Below are 25,650 nucleotides of genomic sequence, written 5' to 3' on the forward strand. Positions count from 1 at the left end.
GAGCACCTTGAAACTTTTTTACCTTCTGGCTGATTAGTATCTTCTGCTTTATGCAAAGAGAAGAATCCAGTTTTCTGGAACACCAAGTTCTTCCTTTTTTTCCCAGCCCACACACCAGTAGAGTTGTTGTTCTTTGTGCTTAGTCTTTGAGTTCCAGAAGGATGCTGCTTTATTATTTGGCTAATCAGTGTTATTAATACTGGCTCATTCAACTGCTTTTAAGCCAAGTGAAAATAGTTATGTTGCTCCATATGTAAACCACAATATAATTATTAGCATATTTTTTTTTCAACTCTTAACAGTTTAAGATAGAGAAGATTCCTGTCACTCCTGACTAGGAGCATCTCACTTATTCCATTAGTGTCCTCTGCACTCTGTGTGTGCATATACAAGTCAGCAAATATCCTAGCCCCAAATCCTGAAGCCATGCTCAATAGCAGCTGCTGTAGTCAGAGGAAAATTAATGCTCTTATGCAGCATGATCAGAAAAATTGTGTATGCTCAATGGTGGCTGTAGGTTTCAACCTTGCATTTCTGTTAAATAATAAGCAATAATTCTTAGGCTTCTGAGGATAAATCCATATGTGTGCTGTAGAATAATCTTGGTCACTTAAACTTCAGGTTGGGATTTACCTGAAAGTATTCGTTGCCTTCTGGAGTCTGAATAGCTAGCATCCAGTTACGTATATGACTACAGTAGCAAGAGAGTTTACAGAAGCTACTCTTAAAAATACCAAGAGTAATAAAGACTGATGTTCATAATAAATCTTCAGTTATAAAATGTTGAGTACAAACTCCAGATATGCATCTTTCAATGTAATTGATAAAGGCTTAGCATTTATATATTCTTTTCATTTAAGAAGTCATAAATGTATTGCATGATTTAAGACTTAGAGCATATTTATTTTCTGCATGCGAGCCAGTGCCCATATTTCAGTAGGAGGAGGTTGATGGAAAATACTGAATTTCATTAGAGCTCCAGTGAAAACAAAGCTACTGGTGGAAAACCTACATGCACAGACAAACTGTTGTGAGGGTCAGCAGGCAGGCTCTTAGTGCTGCAGTGGGTGGGAGGAATACTGTGCAATTTTGAGAATGCTGCGAGGTCCAGAGTCTCACTGAAATCATTTCCTCAGGAGACATGTTCTTCATGTCCCTCAAAATGTTTAATGGCAGACAAGCTTTCTCTAATGCTGCTGCATACAGACATAACTTGTTAAAGCATGTTGCTCACTTTTTCATGGTGCATGTGTAATTAACAATGCTTTTTCTTCCAATGCTGCGGTACCTAGCATGCTTTTATTTAACGTCAGACAGCTTTTGCCATGTTGTACAATGAACTTTCTCCTCCAAATTTCAGTTAATTTGAAAACATAATGAAATATGCCCTACACAGTTGCATCTTTCCACCTACACATGAATTACTATGGGGAGAATTTTTTTGCTGTTTTTATTTGATCCTGTGGTCTTGACTCTTCTTGATAAGGTAGCTATGAGCAAGTCACTTTCCTTGAACAGCAGCAAAAAGATTATTTTGGTTTTTGGTTTTTTTAGCTGTAGAAGTGTGGGACAGATGTGTCGTTTCTGCTCCATCAGCAGCTACTTGCCCTTTCAGCAGGGGCTTCTCTTGCTATGCTATTGCACCATCAAAGACTAGCTAGAGATGGCTGGGGGTCACTGAGGGACGCATTTGGGCTGTTGAGCCCTTCAGCCTGTGGTGCCTGGCTAGCCCAAGTTTGAGGGGTGTCAGTGGAGAAACTACCTTTTACTTTACAAGGCAAGCCCATTAAAAAAAAAAATTAAAATTTGAAATGCACGGTGACTTGTATAGTTACTCTTAAAGATGGTATCTTGTGTGCAAATCTTTCCAATTTATTGTAAGTCATGGCCAAATAGTAAATAATTTTGTCATGTTTCCCACCCTACATGGAGAAAGGTTGCCTTTTCCCATGACATTGCACTGCAGAGTAACAGAAAAGTGGCACACCCAGGCCTAATACTCAATCCCTCTATCTCATGGCAGGCTGGAAACATACCCAGGTGGCATTTGTGTAGTTCTTCATAAACATACACTCTAGCCTGCCACAGATCATATCCAGCACACCAGAAATCTTAAACAGGTCCTGACAGGCAGATTTTGCTGTGCCAACCAGTCAGTCCAGCTCTTGCTTGAATGTCAGCTGCAGGTTCAGACCTGCTGGTTTTATTTCCCTTGTTATCAGATGCTGGGTGTACTTTATTTTTCTTTCAGACTTCACATTTACAAGAGATCTGGAAACACGAGTCTATGGACAGACCAGCCTTAAAGGTTTTAAGAGCAAGTAGGGATAGACAATTAATAAAAAAGTTCTTAAATTGCTATACTAGCTGTGTATACTGGATTTGTATTCAGTTCAGTTTGTCACCATGGTAAGCCCTTTTCTGCAGCAAGAGTGCTATTTCCATTGCTACTTCAAGTCTCGTTCCCTCAGGTCTGAGGGAATTTGAAGCAGCTCACTGGTGAAATAAGACAGATGTCATTACTCTGCAATTTGGACAGCAAATCTGCTAAAACCCTGCTTTTCTAAGACATTGTCAGGAAAATCAACTTTTTAAAAGAGAGGTTGTACAGGTTCTTATTTTAGGCTGTACAGCTGGAAGTAGAGCCTGAGATTTTCTCTAGAACCCTTGGTGCAAATTTAAAGCAGTATCAAGTTTGTGAGAGCAGATTTAGTGTGAATAAGAGAGAAGATTGAAGTGTCTGTCATGCAAGAAACCCAGGGTAATGAACTTGGTGAAAATATACCTTAGTGACTTGCATTCTGACATGCAAGAAGTACATGGCAAAAAAGGGAATTTAAGTGATTTACTGCTTTGTATAATTCTATTTCTTCTGATACTGTGTAAACATGAAGACCAAAGGAGTTTCTTGCATCATTTGTGTTTTTCCCCCCAGTAACTAGTCTACTGAATTACTCATGATTTTGTTTGCAAATATCTTAGTAGTAAATTACTGTAACAACATTTAACTTACTATCTTTGCCTCAGGACATGATGTTCCAAGGTCATTTCATCCACTACTGGGTAGGAATACAGACATACAAAATGAAACCCCCCACAGATATTCCTAGAGTTCTATATAAACCAGGATAATGTTTTTAAAAATAATTTTAGTGAACTAAAGCTGGCTTGAATGAAAGAAAGGTGCTTTAAAAAGCTAAGACATTTTAGATTGAAATGATGCCATAGCACTAAGCCTGACAAGTTCAAGAAGTGTTTGGACAATGCTCTCAGGCACAATGATGTGACTCTTGGGGACAGTCCTGGGCAGGAGTTGGACTCAGTGATCCCTGTGGGTCCCTCCCAACTCACCAAATTCTGTAATTCTGTGATTGCTCACCTCTGATACATATTTTATCAGTACATCACAGAAAGATGTGCATTAGTAGGGTTATTGTAATCTGTAGGCTTTTGGGAGCAATATAGTTCATAATGGGAAAGAAGAGTTACAAAAAACACTGTAAATGTCTTTCCTTGTTCTTTTTAATGATGTTTACTTGTTCTGTGTTCTGCTCTCTCTCTAGACCTTTTTTTTCCCTCTGATTTCTCATAATTTCTTCCCTGACAACTTCTTTTTACATCTTTTTTTATTATAAAATAAAACTAGCTATTTGAGCAATTTGGAATTAGGTAAAAAGTGTAAAAAACATGTTGGTGTGACAGATTTGCTGCCTGAAACTGGTTGATTGATAAGGGACCTTTTTCATTGTGATTTTTTCTTGGAATTGTTCTGTGCTCTCTATTGGTATCACTTTTCTAAGGCAGTTTTTTCTAGCCAAAATATTTTAATACTAAAGCTTGAGGATAAGCACTTTCTTTAAAGGCACTTTTTCTATAATTTTTTAAATTATAGACCTTGTATCTATGTGCGTTTTTGGAAAATTTAGATTATGATTGTTGTTGGTCGTGGAAGAGGTGCAATTGTTGGATTGCTTCATGCAGAGTAGAGTTTTCACTGGAGATACTCCCACAGGGTGTTTGAGAGGCAAGTAAATCAGAATATCTATTGCTGCTGCGTAGTTCTCCTTTCCAGCTTTACCTTTCTTATGCTCCCATCCCCATTGCTGAACACAGCATCTGAAATACCTATTTCACACAAAATGAGAGAAAAACACAGAAATCACCATGCAGCATATCAACAATTTGTCTTACAGAATTGCTCTAATTAGTAATGTAAACTATAGTTTCAGTTATCAGTTGACACTGAGCATATTCAACTGCCATTAAGCAAATCAGGCCTGGGAATGCTTATCTTTGGGCTGTAACTTAATGCTCTCTTGAGAATACATGTATCTAAAATGGATAGTTCAACCTACTTAATGAAGCTGTGAGAATGAGTTGACAAGTGTAATATGAAACTGTCTAGCTGATAAAATTCATTAGAATGTTGGAAACAAACACATGTTGGATGGCCCATAGCATTTCTTGAGTTCCTTTGAGAACTATCCATTAAAAGTCTTCAAAAACCACATGCTGTTCAAGTAAAACTGTTTTGAAATTTAAGGTGGCTGTCTTTGACAGCTCTTTGTTTGGGTTGGATAGGAATAATTTATGAACTTTGAAAAGATGGACATGAATTATTAAAAAAAAAAAAAAAGGTACTTGGAAGAACTTCTTAAAAATGTCCAAGACCAGTTTTACACTGATAGACCCTACACTGATAGATTATTTAAATGAACAAGTTCATCAGTGTGGGCTCACCTGTAGCAGAAATTTGGGGTCCTCTATCTTCACTGCCTTTATTTATTTCACCCCAAATGAAGCTAATACCTTGTCTCAGGTCACTATTATGCTTTCTCATTTTCTTTCTTGACCACAGGTTAACACTGAGTGGTTCTATACTGCAACTGCAACAGCTACATATGTTACTCTGCTTTAAGTTCTATGCTGCTTGGATTAGACTGCTACTACTGCTTAACCTTGATACAATAAAACTAGGTTTTATGCTTCTGCATTATGTAGATCTGTCTTTAACAAAGATCTGAGACAGTTGTGACCTGGCTAGCTATAGATAAAACCCTACCTAGTGACCTGTTATGTTAACTTTCATTCTCAGATTCACTTTCATCTTCAAAATAAGAACATGTAGTCTTAGCTTTACAGCAGTTTCATACTTTAAGATGCCCATTTGTGTCTGCTAAATAATGAACTACACAGTTCATGTTTTTGCAGTTCAACACTTATAGCACCTAGGTTGAGAGAGTTGCACTTGTGAAATCTGAAGTTGGAACTGAGACTGTTGTAATGACCTACAGTCAAGGGATGCATGAACTGAGAAATGTGCATCTTACACGTCTGAATTTTTACAGTTCATCTGTTAGGTACAGTAAATATTTGAGCCTGAAGACTTTGTACAACTGTTCTTAAATGCATTGCTTAAGGCATGCTTTTCTAATAGACCATCAAAATTCTTCATTCATTTTAAATTCTTTTAAAATTAAACACTGATACCCTTTAATTTGGATTTCATGTAGATCTTCCACGAATAGGTGAAACTTCAAGAAGCTATCTATAACCCTCCAGCCATTCAAATTTTTTTATTTTCTTATTTTCAAAACTGTTCTGCTTTATCCCTTGTGTGCCTGTGCAGAGTAGCAACTTGAGTATTTGAGCAAAATTGCTCAGAATTGTTCTGAAGTACTTGATTACTTATCATCAAAAGTTCTCCAAAGCTTCATTCTGTCAGCCAGTGTTCGAAACTTAAGAATTCAGTATAATTTAAGCATCTCTTGGAAGTGTGTAGCTTTGAGTTTATTATAATGGCTAAATAAATGCTGTATCAGGTAATAAAACACAAGTAGACCACGTGTAACCTCAGGCAGGCATCCTTCATTTTAGCTGCTGCTCATATCTGCCATCCTGGAATGCTTTAAATTAAATCATAGTCCCATAGAGAATGACTAATTAAATCAATGTCTTTATATAGTAATTTATTTTATAAATTAACAGTCATCACCCTGGACCTTCTATGACTGAGGGAAGATAAATATAAACTAAGCCAGCCTAGTAATATCCCTGCTAATTAAGTTTACTCATAGAATCATCAAGATTGGAAGAGACCTTCAAGCCAATCCAGCCCAACTGTCCACACAGCACTACTGCTGTAACCCCTAAACCACATCACCCACTACCAGATCCAAGTGCCTCTTGAACACCTCCAGGGATGGTGACTCCACAACCTCCCTGAAGGCTTCCAAGTCCTGTTTTATTTTCTTCTACTTTTACAAATATTGAGCAACTTTTTTGGCAACACAACCTTCAACATAAAGGCTAAAGACAGGTTTATAATAAAATAATCATAAAAATTAGCTTTGAGTTAAGTAATCTATGTTTTTTCTCAAAATATGAAATAGGGAAATAGTTTTTTTCTGAGGGGACATGCATTTTAATATACTAATGAAAATGAACCTGAATTTAATGAAATTACAAGCCTTTGGAAAAAAATCTTACTTTTATTATGCTCATCAGAGATTATTTAAAACATTACTAACTTCTGTGAGGATCTCTGCCAGAGAGTTTTCCAGCTGGGCTAAAGAAGACTTCTGCAATTGCAACCATGTACAGTTGTTCTCTAGGCTGGTTATGTGCTGCTTGGCTACTTGCTCTCTGTGATGTGAGAAACTTCTTCCATGGGTGGGTTGTCTTTGGCTCCTATGAGTCTAAATAATGGGGAGATGGGAGCCAGTGAATTTGAATGCAAAACTTGGATAAGTTCATATGGAACTTGGCACCCGAGGCTGTGAAGATTAAGAAGGGATCCGGGACTAGACATTACAGTAAAGAATGGAATAGGATATTAGCTGGCTGAGAAGGGAGTGATCAGCTAGAAGGGTGTAATACCACATACATGACTGGAATCAACTGGAATTCATTTGGACTAAGACAAAGGAAGCAAAAACTGATATGAGGTAGTAGATCTTATGAAGATACTATATAGATGGAAAATAGGGACAGGCCAAGTATAGGACTGGGGAGAAACAAGGGTGACTGGAACCAGAACTATAGAGAGAATGGTAAATGGAGACCAGGATTGGAGAGGGAGAAATTTAGATCAGAATCAGAAAAGCTAGAAATAGGAAGAGGTAGGCAAAAACTAGTTGTGAGTGTTTGTATTGTGTCTGAATAGAGCTCTGATAGGAGTCTGAGAGGCATTGAACAGCCTTCCTGGACAAAGGTTGGTTCTAGGAGCAATGTTCCAGGAATGGAGATGGAGACCAGGAGTCAAGGCTGCCATGAATGAAATTTGAGATACTGTTTTAGGCTGGAAGGAGCTGGACAAAAATTGCATTTTCAAGAAAAAGAAAGAATAATTTGTGGCCACTGAGAAGACTTTGCATTTGTGATAGTCACGCTTCAGATGGGAAGTGTTCTGATAAAATTCTTTTACTGTTCCAGACAGGAATTTGTGGTTTGAAGGTCTGCAGTGTATTCCAGTCTGTACCACAGCATAACAGTTGATGGTGGGCAAAACCACATAATCAAGCATTCCCCAGATGGTCACTAATTCAGTTTGTGGGTTTCAAACTTCTGAGTTGATTGCTTCCTATTGCTTCACTTGCAGACAAACTGAGGAGTCTCTAATACTTTAACTTAGCAAATTTCTTTGAAGTGTTAATTTCTTGAAAATTTTAAGTACTAAGAAAAAATTAGATAGCTAGAATTAGAGGATGCATTTCATTTTCATCTGTCAGCTTAAAGAAAGTTTCTGAAGAATAAATTGTGTTTTGTAATGATGAAGCTTGCCATTAGAAAACCTGAGAATATTAGTAAATCTATGCACAGAATAATGTGTACAGTAAGTAATGCATGGGGCACTACATAGAACAAAACAAAATAAAGCAGTCACCACGTAGTTGCTCATTGCTTCAGTGCTATTTACTTAGTTCAAAACCTGGCAAGACCAAATGCAACACAGTTAGATATTAACATGTTTAAAAAGTTGAAGCTTGCTTCCAGAAATATCTTTTCTAGGAAGTAGGCAATGCGCAACAGAAGGTTAGCCAAGTCCTCCTTTCCTAAGATTGTCATAACTGTCCTTAGTTCTTCTACCTTGTGCGTGAAGCTGATAGATATTGGTCCAGTCTCTTAAAGTTATTTCAGGGTTTCATTTGTCCTAAACACTGGTAAATAGATTGAGCTTTTAATTGTACTGCTGACAAATGTGAGCCATGCGAAATTTTTAAAGGCAGCACAAAATTCAACCATGCTCATCTGTTTTCCAAGGTGATAATGAGGCTTACCTGAGTCATCTCAGTCTAGTTGTCAGTCTTCCTTGCAGAACAATACCCAGACTGGGTGAGGTAGAGTCTAGCAAGGTAGAGTCTATAAATACTGTGATTCTGAACTTCAGAATCTAGATATCAGGCTATCACATGACATTTGCTTTCATCTGAACCTTTGAAGAGCACTAGTAGTTTCTGCACTGTTGGAGACAGTACAGGAGAAGCCTTTGCTCTGTGATGCAGCTCTGACATCTGCACCTGAAACTGAAGGTTGGAATGGACCTAGAAAGTCAGAGATCTCAGTTCTAAATACTGTGTACATACAGGCTATGGATGCTGATGTATACATATGCCTTCAACACCTTAAAAGCCTTTTAAACATCTTGGGTTTGTTTTTCTGTATTGAAGTTTTTTTTCCACCTTACCTTTCTGTAGCTAATGAGGATGCAGATTAAATACTTCTCTTTCCTACAAACCAGTTATTCTTGCTTTGCTCTACATGTTCTACCACACATTATTTTGGTGTGTTCCATAGCCTCAGTGATCAGATGAAGGTTCAAAGTCATATCAATGTTATAAAGGGAAAGCATATCCATGAAGTTTTTTATCTGTACCACCTTCCTAATGCAGAACATCTTCATAAAGATCTGTTTTATTTGGAAAGGAATATATTCTCTGCAGTGCACAGCTTGTTTGATCTGCCCACATTTTTATTACTTATGATGTGTGCAATATCTAATCAAAGTTTATTTGGATTTTTTTGCCTGGTACTTTTTGATAGAGAATCACTGTTAATCTAGATTCTGAATCCATATGTTATTAGCATTGCTTTCACAAAATATCCATGTAAACTGTCCAATAATGGAAATTGTAGTAATTGGTGGGACTCTAATGAGCCAAATAAGTTCTAACTACCTCATAAACCTGCTTTTATGACTGGAAGTAGAAACAAATATTGCCTGAAAGTAGTGTGAGGTGTTAGCTTAAGCCACTGGAGAAATCAAAGAGACTTTAATTCGAAACATCAGGTTACCCATATATCCCAAAAGTAAGGTTCTCCATAGGCAGGAAGAAATGCAAATTAAGCTCAGTGTAACAAAATAAAACATCATACTTCTGCCTATCCTTGACTCTTTGAAGTAAATATCTCAAATCTTGCCTCATTTATACAGGGGTAATTTGAAGTTTATCTTAAAATCAGCATAGTTACAATCAAATTGAAATTCTCCATTTCATGAGGATTTCCACAGTTAAAAGTGTCAAAAAAAGGATTAAATTGATACTTGGTTATATAACATCTAGCATTTCTAATGGAACAACGATACTAAAAATAACACCTAGATATCCCAGTTCCCACTTCTCTGCTCTCATTGTCACACTCTCAACATACACAGTGAGGAAAAAGGTTGTAGGTACACGTGCATGCTATTATAAAACAGCAAAGGCTGCACATACAGTGAGTGTTGTTGATAATGAATACTTAATACTTCTGTTCCAGCAGTTCAGGACTACTTAGGTCCTGCCAGGACTACAATAACAGCCATAAAAATACACAAGCAAACCTTTCAGAAGAGGCTAGTGGTTTTAAATAGACTCAAACTGTGAACAGCGGCTGCCTTGAAAATACCTCTAAACTGCTGAGTCACTGTACTTGAAAATCAGTCCTCTTTTGGACTTTTTGGACTTTCTCACCAGTCTCCAGTGATTTCTAGAATAGTTTCAGGAGTGTCATGAGAAATTAGGTGCTCTGGATAGTGAATAATTTTTCTCTTTGTGGGGGAGGATTGCTGTGAACATCTGACCTGCAGTTTCAGATCCCACATATACTTTGGATTACCAAAATTGGATTAAAATTGCATTCTGTAATTTATGCTGCATCAGTAATATAATCAGCTATAAAACCTTACTTACTTTTTTTTTAACTCTAGTTTTGCAGTAAAAACTTCGAGCAAATTTTCTCAGAGTTTCATATTTCTGAGAAGGCTTAAGGAACAAATTTTGTCTCCCTAGAGTGCATTATGCCAGAGATGTTGGTGAGAGGAAGATGACTGTGTTATGTGGGAGACACAACTTAGGAGAACATTTTCCTTAGTGAGGAAAAGGAACTACTGTTAGTAGTATCGATCAAGCTGATAGTCACTAGGCAACAAGTCCCAGGCAGATTTATATGGAAAATGCTGGATGTCAGAAATGCAGTGTTGTTATGGAAATGATTTATTATCAGCTAAAGGGAACTTTAAGGGAGTCAAGGAACTGACAATCTAATATAAGGCACATTTCAGGTTTTGGAGTAAAGTCTAGCAAGAATATAGTTGCTGAGTCTGTTGCTAAGTGACTCTGTCTATTTGCCTAGCTTCAGGCTTCAAGTTTGTGAATGGATACCAATTTGTTGCTTTACATTCCTCATTGATAGAGAATAAACTTGGGCAAGATTCAGCTCTTTACAAGAATTAACTGCATGAGGGATTTTGTAGTTAATATATTTTATGATTTTTAGGCCTCTTGCTTGTATTGATTCTGCTTACAGTTCTGCTCATCCTCTTCTGTATAGCAGTATATCTTTCACAGTGGAGGCCAGATGACCTAGCTTCCTCAAAATCCTTGTTTCCCAGTGAGTAATCTCCAGGCATCCTGCTTCTGAAAACAGGGATTCTAGTTGACTAGTATTCTATATAGCACCAAAATGGTTGTTTTATTAAACAATGAAACTTGAAGCTGGTCTTGTCCTCTGGCATTAAAATCTATTCCCTAAAATAATAGTCAGGAGTCTCTGCATCCTGAACTAAAATGGATAGTGAGAATGCCTGTGATTTGCCTTGTACATGCTGGCAAAAGACTACATGTCTTGCAAAGAGTCTGCTCAGTGAGGCCTCTGGATGCTGCTGTAAAATGAAACAGTGAAGTATTTGTGGCCTTTGGGCATTAGTGTAGGGATACAATGTGAGGATACAGACCTTCATTTTCACAGCCATGTCCTGAAGTAACTTGCACTGAAGAGAATGTTATGGACAAGTGTGAGCAGGTGATGGTTTTCATGGGACCAAGGGACTCACAGTTGTAAGACTTCTTTGGCAGCCTGTATCCTAAAATAAATGCTGCTTTACCCTGTGTACTGTTACCAAGTGTTTACAGTTCCACTGACTGGGCATCTGTAGTATTTTCACTGTGTTTAGTATCTCATAAGAATCTGCATGTAATATTTGATTTTGAAATATAAATGATACCAAGGAATGATGATCCTAATTCAGGGACACTTTTTCTTTCTTCTATGTAAAGATTTGATAATTTTTTTTAGCTACCCATTACTATTCTCATTAAGAACTTAAGGTATCTCATGGTTCTCTTACTGCCCTTGGTAAGAAGGTCATGTAGTTGCAAACTTCTAAAATTTGTGTTGGAGCTTGTCCAGTAATCTTGATCATATCCCAGTTATCTAACATTCTTTACTACATTTTTCTACTGTATTGGGTTTTATTACGAAAAGGTCTTTTCATTGTTCTTCCTTATCACTCCTAACAATAACTATATTGTTATTAACAATATAGTAACATATTTAAAATTATGTTTAGAGCTTGTAAAGAAACAGCGGGGTTGTTACCTTTTATAAACGTGTGCACAGTGTTTTCATGCTTCTGGAACTATCAAGTGTTTATATTTGTTACTGTTGCAGGATCATGTAGAATTTTCCCCCACTGTTATTTAAAAGTGTCATGAGATCTTGGTTATCCCTGGGCTGATTATCCAAGTTGTAGATTACCTATGTGTTGTTACTTCTAGCCATTCTCAGGCTGCAGCAAAACCTGCAGCCACACTAGAAAGCATCTGCATTTGATGTGTTGTGAATTGTGGTATTTTTTCATGAAGTATGCTTTGTCTGCTAGTGCTTAGTTTCTTCTGCTTTCCACGGTTTCCAAGTATTTGAAATTCAAATATTTCTGTGAATTATACATTAATCTTCTTATATTTTGGAATAACTGTTTTCATTTTATAAAAGCTGGTATTCTTCTCCATTATGTCTCATGTTCTTAAGAGGTGACCACTGACTATATTCTAGTGCACTGATTTACAATGTTAAACTTTTTTTATATAATGTTGTTTCAAGTGAAAAGGCCCTCATAATCATTAAATATATCAATTGTGAGTGGTTTGACCTGTATTCCAACACAATACGAAATCCTAAGTTCCCAATTCAGAAAGTTTCTGAAAACCCAGGGTTAAATCCATAAACGTACTGAGGAAATATGTTTTTATTATAAAAGTTAATACAAAATACTTGCCAGTGATCAGCTCAGTGGGACCTATTAGGCCTAGTTAGGCGGTATTTGGTTGGTTTTTATTATTTCAGCAGTATGAGATGAAAGTTACTTCTTTGACATCAGTAAATTTATCCTTCCAGCCTCTGTTATTGATAGTAGAATATGTGTAACAACTACTTAATTAAGTTTTAAGAATAATCCTGTTCTCCTAGTTACATGAAGAAAAGCCTGTGGTTGAGTTAGCTGGGATTGTTTTCCTTATTTAGCATTTATGTTCTTAGAATTCAAGGCAAAATAATCCCATGGCTATGCTTTTGAAGTCCATTGCTGGGAAAATGCTAGAGCTGATACCTCTGCTTCCAAAATAGCCAAATCTCTGGGTTCTTACCTGTTAAAGGCTGTTTACCTAACTTGCAGAAGGAATGCTTAGTTTGGAAAATCACAGGTGCAGTAAGTAGTAGGGATGGTAATAGCAATAAAACCTCATATTGAATTCTTCTGCATTACAGGAGTACAAACGCAAGTTAGCCAGAGTGTCCCAAGTACGGAAAGAACTCAGGTCACGCATCCAGAACCTGCCTGATCTCTCTCGACTTCCCAACGTCACGGGCAGCCACGTACACCTGCCGTTTGCAGGAGACATCTACAGCGATGATTGATTACCAAACATCCCCCCACAACCTCTGCTTTTCTGTGAAATGAGGGGTAGGCCAGACCGATCGGTACTCTTGTAGTATTATTTTTGTATATTGTTGCAGAGTGTCAGTAAAATACTTTAATAATTTATAAAAAATGGTTTAAAAAGTTGATTTGTTTACTATTTTATTGGTGAGTGAACATAAGGGTACATTTATAAAAGTGGCATCTCTGTCTGTTACATGGAAGAAGAATGAATAATTATCTTTTGTAAAGATTTTAGTTGGGTGCCCTGTAAAAAAACATGCTAAGATTTTTCTTATGTACCCTGTATTTAATGTAGATCAATATATAATCAAAACATAATTCTAACTTGAGACATTTCCATTGCAAGTGAGAGAGTGAAACGTGGAAATCACAGGCTTATGTTTGCAAGAAGGCAGATGCAATTTAATGCAAAGTTAAGTGATCTTACTGTACTCACTCCCAAAACAATGTGGGTTTTTTTGAAGTAAATGCTAACAACCAATTTTCTATTGGAAAATATTAATCATGTTACACTGAGCAGATCTTCAAACAATTCAAAATACTACAATATTTTTGTATCATTTAGAAGTCAGCATGTAGAAACTATAAAATTGACCAGTTTAATTATGTTTTGAAATAGTAGCTTTTTACAGCTGCTTAGTTTCTAAATCGAGGGACCATTCATTTGCAATCTAATCCCTTTCTGGAACATCTGTTTCCATCTAAAAAGGTTAGTCCCAGAAATGTGAAGCCATTTTACAGTTTTAATTAAATTCAAAGGTCATTCTCTAAACTGTCTCAGTTGCTAAGTGCCCATTATTAAAATCTGACAATGTACCATCCATACATGCAACAAAATGGTGATACAGCTGTACTGTACATCCTCTTCCACTGAGAAACCCTGGAGGCCAGCATGGGCTACCACCTCCCCACCTTCACCTGCTCCAGCAAATATTTCTAAGTCTTGATTGTCATTTTCTCACACAACAGGAGGAGACTGTTCAGGCCTGTGTATAACTCAAACAGCAGGAAACTATTGCCCAGTTAAAAAACTCTGTTGCATGGCATAAATTTGGTATTTTTCTGGGAACAGCTGAATTTGTGAAGAATCTTTGTTTCCATACTATGCATCAGCTTGTAAGTTCACTTGAAAACTTCAAGATACAGATAGGCATTTAGCACATTGTCTGAAAGTTGTGGCTTTTCAATCCATTGGAATGAGCCGTGTAACCATTGAGTGATTTTAAAAATGCCTGCCTGTACCTTTGGCATTTCGATGACCTAAAAAACCTGGGCTGCAAGTGTTTTGAGTTGGATATATCATAGGACCGTTTTATGATTGCATTTTGTTCATGGTTTTGCACTTGTCAGGCATTGTTTTGTACCAGTTAAGTTCACAGTTTACAAGTTTAATGCACCTCACATGAAAACAATTTTTTTTACAAAAAGCTGTTCTTTCTTTTCAAAACCCACAACAATTCAAAATAGTCTTGGGGAAAAATTGTTCAAGGTAGTTATCTGTCACTTGTTATTGGCTTCTACAGGGCTAATCACTAGAATACTTTTAGGATGTGAATGGAGAATAACCACTCTCTTTAAAATAGATACACTTGGACATAAGCGTCTCAGTCCAGTTACCTTTTCTCATGGAAGTTGCCATGAATTAGACCTCAGTCAAGTAGGGAAAAAGCCTGAAAAGATAGAAATACAAGCTGTTGACATAGCAGTCCATAGCATGCAATGTAGAATACTGATGTCCTAAAAAATTATGACTGATAAATAGGAGTGTGCAAAATAGTTATCAGAGCTCACTACAGGTCCAAAAATTTCAAAGTTTTGAGTGGCAATTTTCCATTTCATAGGAAAAAAAAAAAAAAGCTGACTATATTAAATCCAGAGGATTTAGTTTCTTTAGTTTAAGTGTAATATGCAAAATTAAATAACGCTTACTGACATCTTTTCAGTGTAGATTCTTGAGAAGAAAATGTTCTGATACAATTTTAATGTTTTAAATATTTCTTTTCTCATATGTTAAACTCATCACATAAATTCTTACACACATGTATGTGTATTGCAGTTGTAGTTAAAGCTCAGTTTTGCTAAAGAATAGCACCAAATTTGTGGTAAATATTAAACCAGCTTAATCTATTAGGAATTCCAAAACAAATAATAAAGCAAGAGGCATAAATTGTGAGTTCACGGTTGAATTCCATCCATAGAAATCTTAATCTGTGCCCAGAGGCGATTATAAGTGCAGTGACAAGGCTTATTAGACTGCACTGAAAGATCTGTGTTGGATACTCAGAATCATAGGGAATTAAACTTAAACAATCTTTTGCTGCCTGAATTGAAATTAGTTATAATAATAAAGTTGACTGCTGAATTTTCTTGATCTCTCAATGGATTTAAAAAAAACATGACACTTACTTCACTGGATTTGTTTTTCCTATTCATAACTCCTAGTGATAACATTGCTTATCTACAGGTAATGTAGAACTGATAAAAGAGTGAGGAAAACACCTCAACTTTTTCTTGATGTATATAAGTTTTAATTTTGAAAGAGTGTTATTTTCTGGATATATTTTTCTTTATTTTACTGTGAAGTTGTTTACTTCAAGGAGTTTTTCATTGCTGGGGTTTTGGAAATGATCCCTCAATATTTGTTTGGAAAAGAGGAGTTGTGAAAGGCAACAGTCACTCTTAGAGCAAGTGTCATATATTAATGGCTGAATGGTACGCTGGGTTTTTTTTTTTAATTTATATGGGGAAGGCATTGGGTATCAAGTAGTTAGGAGATTTATACTGTAACTGTAATAGTATAGCAGGAGATAGCATGGTACAGTACAGATGCAGCCCTGTAGTGTCAAAAATACCTCCAAATTCTCAGGTTCCAAAGCTTAATGTACGTACTTCTGACATCTCAGGAAGAGAAGAGGCTGGGTGGGGAAGGGGAGGGTGCCAAGGAGATAAAAGGGGGAACATGCCTGGGTGGAAAGGTAAAGCAAACCACATGTCAACTTCCATAAAAACAGAAATAACTGTGAGACTGGACAGCACAATGTTTTACACAATGTAGGTGGGATTGTACCACAGAACTGCTTTGGGGTGTTGCCATCCTGGGAAAGAAAATGTGTGGGCATACCCTGCCTACCTCTTCTAATGTGGTCTGGCTCTAGGCAATACAGAATGCCTGCCCTACAAAAGGCACAATTATAAAATATCTGAATATTTTTCATCTAATAATAAAAGCATAATAATTAGATTATTTGCTTCACTATATTGCACTTTTATTAAGCATTTTCTGAAGAAAAGCAAAGAGATTCCTGCAGCACTTTGCCATATGAGAATGCTTACCTTGGAGGTCACTAGGACTGCTTATATGTATATTCTAGTGTTTGCAGGCTCAAACTGTGTTTTTTGCAGAATGTTTTGAAAGATATCAGGAATACTACCCCACTTTTGTGGTTTTAAAAATAAATGTGAAGTCCTTAGTTACAAAAATTGCCATTCTTAGAAATGATGTTTCATGACTTCTTTTGGAAATTAGACTACAGCCTGCAATAATATTAGCTTGTCTGATTCACTCTGTTAATGTTTGTATTAATATATTAAAGCACCTCTGTTAATCCCTAGCAACACAACCGAAACCACATGCTTATTGTGTATTTTATCCGAGTAGTCTTCTGAGTGTCAAATTGAGAGCTTTCATTATGATGAAATTACATTCCTGTTTACCTGAAGTTTAAAAAAAACCATTGTGTTAGGACTTGCACAGACTAGTTCTGCTCTCTCAAGTCAGTGGTATAGCTCAGTCTGGTACTTCAATGATGACCCTAAACACATAATGTAGGATGCAGTAGCCAGCAGTGCAGATGACCATGGAGGATGTGGAAATCATACATAGGCTTGGTTGGCCCTCTGCAGAAGAGCCTTTTGAAACATAAGGAAATAGATCTGTGGGTGTGGGTTTTTTTTTCAGTGGGAAAGTCAGTGAAAACCAGCACATCTAAAATTTGATGGTTACATTTACAAATATTTAGGCCAGTTCTGCTCATTACATTTAATCACAGTGATGATTCCTGCAAATAAAGAAAGCAGATTCAAACATAGTGTCTGAAGTGGAATTTTTTTCTAATGAATGACCAATTTTGTCTCGGCTCCTATTTCAGTGTGTAATTTATCTTGATTAAGTAGTAAATCTCTTCCATCGTGTTATTTAGGAATCTAACTTCATATTTACAATAGTTGAAGTATCCTACTAAGCATGATGTTTTTGTGGGAATTTGCAAAAGTTCAATAGCACTCATTTCTTGTTTGCAACAGAAATAGACTTATTTGTTAAAAGCTAACAAGAAAAGTTTAAAATGTAAAGATGTTTCATTATTGTGCTTTTCTGACAGAACCTGTAATCCTTGTGTAATTTATGTCCTCAGAATAACACCTGTATGTACGCTCTTTCATATTTAATAAAACATTGTTGTAAAAACATCTTTGAAAATTATTGTTCCCTGCTTGCCTTCTCAGTCTCATTGTGGGAAATGACTTTAATGTCAGCTGCTCCCTATACTCAGGAGTCAGCCAAGATCTCCTCTCAGTGATGATGCTGATGAAATGCTTGATACTAATTTTGAGGTTTATTACTCCCTCTATTTGGTGTGACAGTTTTCATTGAGAAAGCAGTGCATTAAAGGGTCTGAGGCTCTCTCTCTAAAACTGTAAATTTAGTTGAGCTGATTATTTTAAGACACACTTTTGTAACATTTTCAGTGTGGTGCAACACAGGTACTGCCAGTGGTACACATACCATTGCCCAGTAGCATTTGTGTGAGCTGGGAAATAACTCTCACTCTCTAATCAAATGCCTCTGCATGGCTGTATGCTTAACAGAGACCTTTTTGCTCTTGCTTTACAAAGTCTGGCTGCAGTTCTACCCTCTCTGAAATCACTGAAGGCATTTCCTCTCTTGAGTTGTTCTTCCAGCTCTTCAAACACAAGTCAGTAATGTGGCCTGGCAGTGGTTTGGAGGGGAGCTCAGCAAGTCTCTCACAGGCAATAGCCTTCAGTGTTTCATCACGTACAGGAAGGTAATGTGTCCTGAAGGGAAGAGTGCATGACATGCATGTATGTGTGCAATATGTGTCTGTATAGAAGCCTCTGATGTGTGGGTATGTATGTATATACCTATATATATTATGTATAGAGATATGTCTATACATATGTGTGTCTGTCTTTCGATATACCAATTCTGTGAAAGTCCAGTTAACAGAAAAAACATTCTTCTAAATGCTTAGGAGTAATATAAAAGCACTGGAGATTATTTCTACCCAGCATTTTGAAATACACTTGTAAAACAAGAAAAGGCACATACTGAATGACTTCTTTCCCTTTGTTCCCAGAATAAAGTCTAATAGCTCACAGTAACAATTCCTTTTAACAACACATCAAGACGTATCTGACAACTCTGGTAATTCCAAAGAAAAAAAGATGTTGTTTGGAGCGTGACAAGGCTCTATCTCTGCTAACAAATAGCGTGCTACAAAGGTAACACACTTGGTGTGCAGAATGCCTGTAGCTCAGTGCTCACCACCTGCAAAACATTTTTGGAAATGCGTAGTTTAGACAAGCTCTCCTGTGATCCTGTGGGTAGATCACCCACTAGCTTTCTTTGCACACTGGTTGTGCTCCCCCCATCGTGTCTTTTATCCCTTCTCTGTAGTTTCATCCAAAAAGAATGTACCCTTGAGACTGCAAGATATTGTGTAAGAAGCACTGTAAACAGGGACAACAGGGAAATAAACTTTGATCTAACGAACACATTAACGTTGGGGCACCTTAAAACACAGCAGATGCCTGTGCTGGTTTCACACTGGCCTCATGGCAGTACCTAATGTGTGTACTTTTAATACGAAAATTTATTGCAAAATTTATATTTCCAAATACTTCTGTGCAATGAACATTTTCCATCAACAAAGTGAAGTATTTTTCCAGAGGACTGGACTGTAAGTACAGCAACAGGTCAATTAATGGCAAGTTCTACACTGGAAAAGGCAACACTCCAAGGTTTGTATTTTGATTGAAGAATGGCAGTTCATTTTATCCTAGATGTACGTAACAGACAATGAGCAGTGCATGCTCCAGTTATTGTGCAAGTGTACAGGAGTTATAAAAAGGTTACATGCCAATCTCTGAGACTCTTAAGTACAGTTTACAAAAAACTATTCTCCCCTGCCCTGGACTGCTTCCCAGTCCACCAAGTTATTTGCTGGTCCTGTGTCTTAAGCAGTGTTCACTGAGTCTGAAGGCACTTGAAGTAAACTATTCATCAAACTATCAAAAGAAAAGGAAAATACAGACCTTTAAATCCAAGAAAGTAAATGCTTTTAACTAATTGGCTCTATTTTTCAGGGGGAAAATGTGAAGTACCATGTGCAGAACTATCACTGCAGACTGTATGCAGGACAGGCTATAACCTCAGTCCTGAACAGTGACTTTATACTTTCCCCTTTCATCTCTGTGCTAAACATACATTGAAAATCTTTAATCTGGACAATTAAATTGTCCTGGTGGGGACATCATCAGCTTCTTCAAAGGATAAATCTTGGCTTTTCATTCTTGGGGCATCAGAAACTGGAAAACATGTTCAAGATTCCCAAGCCTGTTAAACTGGCTATCTTCTCATCTCCATCTGGCAGACCATTACTCCCCCTAGAAACAGACCTTCCTTCGAAAAAATGTGGTCTATGCTTCCACAAGGTACAAGATGTTAGCTTGAGTTTTACAGAAATCACTTTGTTGATTTACTAAAACTGAAGCAATATTTATTGCTGTAATCTTTATTACTTTGAAATAATATATAACTAAAGTAAAGTCAAGAAGGTTTTGAAATCTGCCTTCTGGCTTTTCTCTTTTTCTTCTAGGTCAAGCATCCGTTTCAGCTTAGAAAAGTGAAATTTGGACTTTCGGGGAGTCTTGGAAGCAGAGTTGATTGTTGCCTGTCCAGATTCACGTGTCCTGAAAAACAAAAGATTCAAATGTCTTAAAGGGAAGAAATCAGAATTAACATAAAGTAACTGTGGAAGCACACATATGTATTTGAGTGAAAAATATCCAAGAGAAATAGTGTATTTTTATGTGCAAGTGAGCAGTCAGAAGTGTTACTTTGTCATGCAAATTTTAGGACAGACATTTTGCATTAAAGACACAAATGTAACTGGATATTCTTTGCACACAGTGGCTTTTCATGAGAATCTCTGATTTTAAAGGCTGGAAAGTTAAAATTGATCTCCTCAACTGTAGCAACAGAGAAATACACTAAGTTATCAATTTAAACTTTATTAAATGACTGATCTAAAATCAACAAGATTTAATACACTCTACTTGGCAAAGGGCTGCTTTATATAGGAAAGAAAAGGTACCTGGAAAGTGATGAGGGACTGTTCCCTTTAGATCCCAACCTACTGCAGCTTACAGGTGTCATTTTCTTTGCAGACTGAATTTTGACATCTGGCGTCTTCAGGCTAGATTTGATACCTGGAGTGCCACAATTTTTTGTATTGGCTGCCAGAAAATCCCTGCTTTTACCATAGTATCTTGTTGTTTTGTTGCAAGATTTGCAAGTAACCAGCTATGGAGAAAAGAAAGGAAATATCAAGCTGTCTTTCAGTCCTTCCACCTTTATGTTATAAAGCCATTAGAAGAATTATCCAAACTGTTCTCCAAATACCATGACACAAATTAAATATTTGCTTAAGTGAAATTACTAAAAAGATACTAAAAAGAAACATACACTTTGTAACTCGTGTTTTAATTCAGGCTTCTTAAGCCAAACACATCCTTCGGGTTTATCTAGAAATGACTCCAGTCCCCTACAAACTAGTTTTAGGAGACCCATACTGCTGAATGCAATACTGTACAGTGAAATGCAGAGAACAACTCTGTCAAGACATGAAACTGCTCCTGAACTGGGCAAATCATATTTTGAGTGTACAAGATACACTGAGTATACTGGAGTACTCCTATACATTAGGAATTTGGCTAAAAAATGTGACATTCTGTGTCATCTAAAATCATTAGCATATTGTACCCCCGATGAAATTATATTGTACACTTTCAGGGCATCCTGGGATAAAATATTTAAACTACCAAACTCTCAAACCCAGTCATCCATTTTACTAAAAACAGCAAGTATCAGTGAACAAAGATGAGGCTTTGTATTAGGGCAAAAGTACTTACTACAAGGAGGATGTTCTACACAAAGGGCACTTTCTCTTCTCTCTGTGTACCTCTAGGCTGCAGGGAACTTCAGCAGCACACCAAGCTGAGAGGTGCATCAGAACTGATCACATCACCCAGTCAGAGACTGGCAGGCATCCCTGATATCCCTTACTGCCATGGCAACTACTCATACTAAGATTTATGAAAGTAATACAGCCAGACAACTTTCTGATGCACCAATCAGACTGACAGAAAAACAGTTACGTGATGCTTCTGGTTAAAAATAACATACTCAAAAGACTGTCACAAAAATGTCTAAGCAATTTTGAGAACATCTACACCAAATCATTCTTCATTTCAAAGTGTGTAAATTCAGATAGTTTATTAAAAATTACATTTAGAGATGCTGAAATGAAACATTTTTAGTTAAGTGTTTTGACTTCCTCTAGACATTATATTTTGTCAGCCTAACAAACCAAAATAAAAAAAAAAAAAGAAATAGCATTAACTATTTTAGTGCTCAGGTATTGATGTATTTTTAGTTCTTCTAAATGAAATTCAGGTGGGAAACAAACTCAGCATCTCATGGTGACTTAGCACTGCATGGAATATAAATGGAGGTGACCACTTCACAATGCAGGAATTACTGGATTAATCATAGCACTTCACATCTAATTTCCATTCCCTGAAATGGATCAGCAGTTAAATCCAAAAATTTTTAAAGCCCTGAAACAGTCCCTATGTTATATGCTTTTTATGGCAGAAGCAATCTAAAATCAAGTTCTACTTGCTAAGGAAATTCTTGGAGGTTCAACTTGCCACATTATTGCTTGCATTAATTCCCAACCACACTGGAATTTTCATTTGCACAAGTCTCAGGTATTAGATTACAGGGATCTACATTGCTAATTTTGAAAGCTGCCAGTTGCTGCCAGCATTTTTAAAGACTTAAGACAAGAAACACTTAAATCATAATCCACAGTACAAATTCAAACTGAACATAACACAAGCACAGCAAACTGTAATTACATACCAAGATCAAAATATTACTCAGAGTTTAAACTGGACCTATTTAAACTGAATTTTAAACTACTCATATGAATGCACAGTGTGTCCTTAACAAACACTCTCCAGCTACACAATAAATCTAAGAGCCCATCATCATTTCATAGGACACTGCTCTGTTCATCAGTTGCTTAAAGGGAGCGTTCTTAATGTTTGCTCAACTTTCGTGACACCAGAAAAATAAAGCAAAGATTTCAGCTTGAAGAATCACAGAACATCTTGAGTTGGAAGGCTCCCACATCCATCATCAAATTTCAGCTCCTGGCCCAGCACAGGACATGCCAAGAATCACAGCATGTGCCTGAGTGTTGTCCCAATGCTTCCTGAACAGTCAGCCTTGGTGCTGTGACCCCTTCCCTGGGGAGCCTGCTCCAGTGCCCAACCACCCTCTGGGTGAAGAACCTTTTCAGATGTCCTTTCTGAAGCTCAATTTTGATCTACAATTTGGGGAGAGTGCCTTTATGAAGCATCTAATTTTGCTCTGACAGCCAAAAATCTTGGTGATATATTCCTCAGTTTAAATGTTTTAATTGACCAATAATTTTTGGTTTCACAAAATTTACTCCTGTAACCACAAGACTCTTATCCAATAAAATTCCAAGTGTGCCAGCAACTGCTGGGCACAATAGGCTGCTGTCTCATTTATTACAACAACCATTCACATAACCTGTTTTTAAAATAGTACATACCTTGGAAACACTAGGTTAAATGTTTACTATTATTCTTCTAATAGTAATTAAATGTCACATTCCTGAGTACTTTTAGCAAAAATAACTGAGGCCTCAAGAAAAACATCAACTTGTTGAAATTACTTCTGTAGTTTAGTTTTAAAGGACTTCCTATAAACAGTAAGATTCAGACAAATGTAAAAAATTCTAGTAATACAGATGGCAATAATAATCTGACGTAGCCATGAGAGGCTAGTGAAATACAAGAAGTAAAGCTTGTGTCAAAATATATTTGCTCAACAAGTGATAAACTGAAACAAAGGCAATAAATGAGATGTTTGTGTAGCTTCTCTAACATGTGGAGTCACGACGTATTGTTTTGAGAGCAAAGCTTATTGATCTTGTCATTGTGTTCATGATTTATCTATTGTGGAAGGCAGATTTAAAAAATATTGTTCATGTATAGAAGTTATTCCAAAAAGAAAGGAAGAGTCCTATGCTCGTGAAAAAGAAATGTGTGGGCATCTCTTCTAAGAGAAAGGTTTCTGTCTCTTCTTCTTTTTTTGCCACTGAAATAGGGACATGAAATTAAGGGAAATATCATGTACATGTCAGATCCAAATAACTGTCCTTACCAGAATGCTTCTTGACTCCCTGTACTTTCTCAAAAGCTTTGTCTGTTTCATGTTAAGTTTATGATTCTTTGCCTCTCGTTTAAGAACCTTCTCTATCTGTGGAGTCACTCTCATCTTTGGTTTGAGGCGCACGCGGTAGCTGTCAGGAGCCAGGAACTGGAAGCAGTAAGGACATACCCTTTCTAATCCACGTTCACTACCTACAGATAAATAAAGGCAAAAGGATGAAATAACTGTTTTATAAGCAAACTTTAAAATTTTGTGTTTCAATTTTAACATTACCTAGGCAGATGGTTTTGTGTTTAAGATAACACTAGAGCACAAGAGGAAGCTGAGCATCAGAATGTGCTCAGCTAAGCACAATTCAGACTAAATTAATGCATGGCACAAATTTACACATGATGTAACTGTAGATTTTCTTGAAAATATGCAATTCCTTCCTAAAAACCTTTAGCAAAGGAGGCTCACAATTCTGCAAAGAGCTCCAGGTAGGCACAGTCTCCTACCAGATTAGGGACACCAAAGCCTCGGAAAGCTCTTTGCCCATTTTAAGTGTGAGAGATGACACGACCTCAGGCTAGAATGAAGAAATGCTTTGAGGTAAATTTCAGACCCAACAAGAGGCTCGCTCCTGGCATCTGCCTCATTATCTCCTGCTGCCGGAGCTGGACGCGGGCGCCTCTCCCTAAACCCCCGCGGGACACCTGGCCCTGCTTCCCGGCGAGCTCGCCACTGCTGCCGGCAGCCCCGAGACACGGCCCTGCGGGGGCAGCGCAGGGGCAAGGGGAAAGGGGAGGGAAAGGGCGAGCCGGCGTTCATTCCCACGCTCCCGTCCTTCCGCAGCCTCCGCGCGCTGCTCTCCGCGGCAGGAGCCTCCGCTGGAGCGCCCCGGCTCCGGAGCCCCCTCCTCCGGCCCCGGCTCCACCGCCTGCGCCCGGGGCCCCTCACTCGCCTCGGGAGTTGCGGAGCATCCACCTGCGCGGGAGAGAGGGAAAGCGTCAGGGACAACCCGCGCGTCACCGCCGGGCTCTCGCACCGCCCGTCCCCGCCCCGCCGCGATTCCTTACAGCAGGAATCGCGCCTGTCCCGGGCAGGCCCCCGCCAGCCGCTCCGCCGCCGCCAGCAGCCGCCGCCGCCCCATGGCGCCGAGCGCCCGCCCCGCCGGAAAGGACGGGATGGGAAGGGAAAGGGAGGGCGGGCGATGTGCAGCGCTTGGCCGAGCCCCGGCGGCACCGCGGCCGCAGCAGCAGGGTACCGGGCTGGGGCGGGCCAGGGCCAGGGGCAGGGCTGGGCTGGCGCTGGAGGGCAGCGGCCCCGGCTGCGGGCCCGGGGCCGGCCACAGCGGGTGGAGGGCCGGGGGAGCCGAGCCCGCCCCGAGCCCGCTGGGAGCGCGACACCCGCCTCGGGGAGCCGCTTGTGTCCCCAGCCCTGTGAAAAGTTTTTCCGGGAGGGAAGGAAACTTTTACCTTAGGGGAAAAAAAACCGTGAGGAAGAGCTGCTTTACGCTGAGGGCGGCAGAGCGCTTGGGCTGGCTCCGAGAGGTCGTGGAATCTCCTTCTCTGGGGACATTCCAATCCCACCTGCAAGCGTTCCTGTGTCACCTGCTCCAGGGGACCCTGCCTTGGCAGTGGGGCTGGGATGGATGATTTCCAGAGGTTCCCTTCAAACCGTAACAATTTCGTGATTCTATGAAAAAAAAAAAACAAACCAAAAAACTCCAAACCCCACACATTTCTCTGTGAGGGCTTGTCAGGTGAAAGATCTGCAGCAGCAGCTCCAGAAATCCGCCTGATGCTCAGCAGTGCTGAATTTCATCTGTCACGCTCTCTATTGGAGGTGCCTTTTCTGTGGATTTTGCCGACTGCAGACTTTGCTTTATCACCCTGCA

At 38.4% G+C, this 25,650-nt stretch overlaps 2 protein-coding genes and 1 long non-coding RNA gene across 3 annotated transcripts in view; 2 read left to right on the plus strand and 1 right to left on the minus strand.

Moving 5' to 3' along the window:
• Positions 1-17,668, plus strand: part of RPRD1A (regulation of nuclear pre-mRNA domain containing 1A) — a 43,709-nt gene extending 26,041 nt beyond the window's left edge. The window contains exon 7 of the mRNA XM_053975476.1: positions 13,027-17,668. Coding sequence (XP_053831451.1) covers positions 13,027-13,176 — 150 coding nt within the window. The 3' untranslated portion in view covers positions 13,177-17,668. The remainder of the gene's footprint in view (positions 1-13,026) is intronic.
• A 1,404-nt stretch (positions 17,669-19,072) lies between these two features.
• On the minus strand, positions 19,073-24,987 carry C1H18orf21 (chromosome 1 C18orf21 homolog). Its single transcript, XM_053985325.1, has 5 exons — positions 24,830-24,987; positions 24,715-24,737; positions 23,763-23,962; positions 20,596-20,804; positions 19,073-20,191 (listed from the first exon to the last, which is right to left on the minus strand). Exons 1-5 carry the CDS (start codon positions 24,901-24,903, stop codon positions 20,038-20,040), a joined length of 660 nt encoding a protein of 219 aa, XP_053841300.1. The 5' UTR covers positions 24,904-24,987; the 3' UTR covers positions 19,073-20,037.
• LOC128811597 (uncharacterized) overlaps positions 24,959-25,650 on the plus strand; it is a 69,460-nt gene continuing 68,768 nt past the window's right edge. The window contains exon 1 of the long non-coding RNA XR_008438397.1: positions 24,959-25,013. This is a non-coding gene — a long non-coding RNA (uncharacterized LOC128811597). The remainder of the gene's footprint in view (positions 25,014-25,650) is intronic.

Source organism: Vidua macroura, chromosome 1, assembly GCF_024509145.1.
Source record: "Vidua macroura isolate BioBank_ID:100142 chromosome 1, ASM2450914v1, whole genome shotgun sequence".
NCBI classification, from domain to species: Eukaryota; Metazoa; Chordata; class Aves; order Passeriformes; family Viduidae; genus Vidua; species Vidua macroura.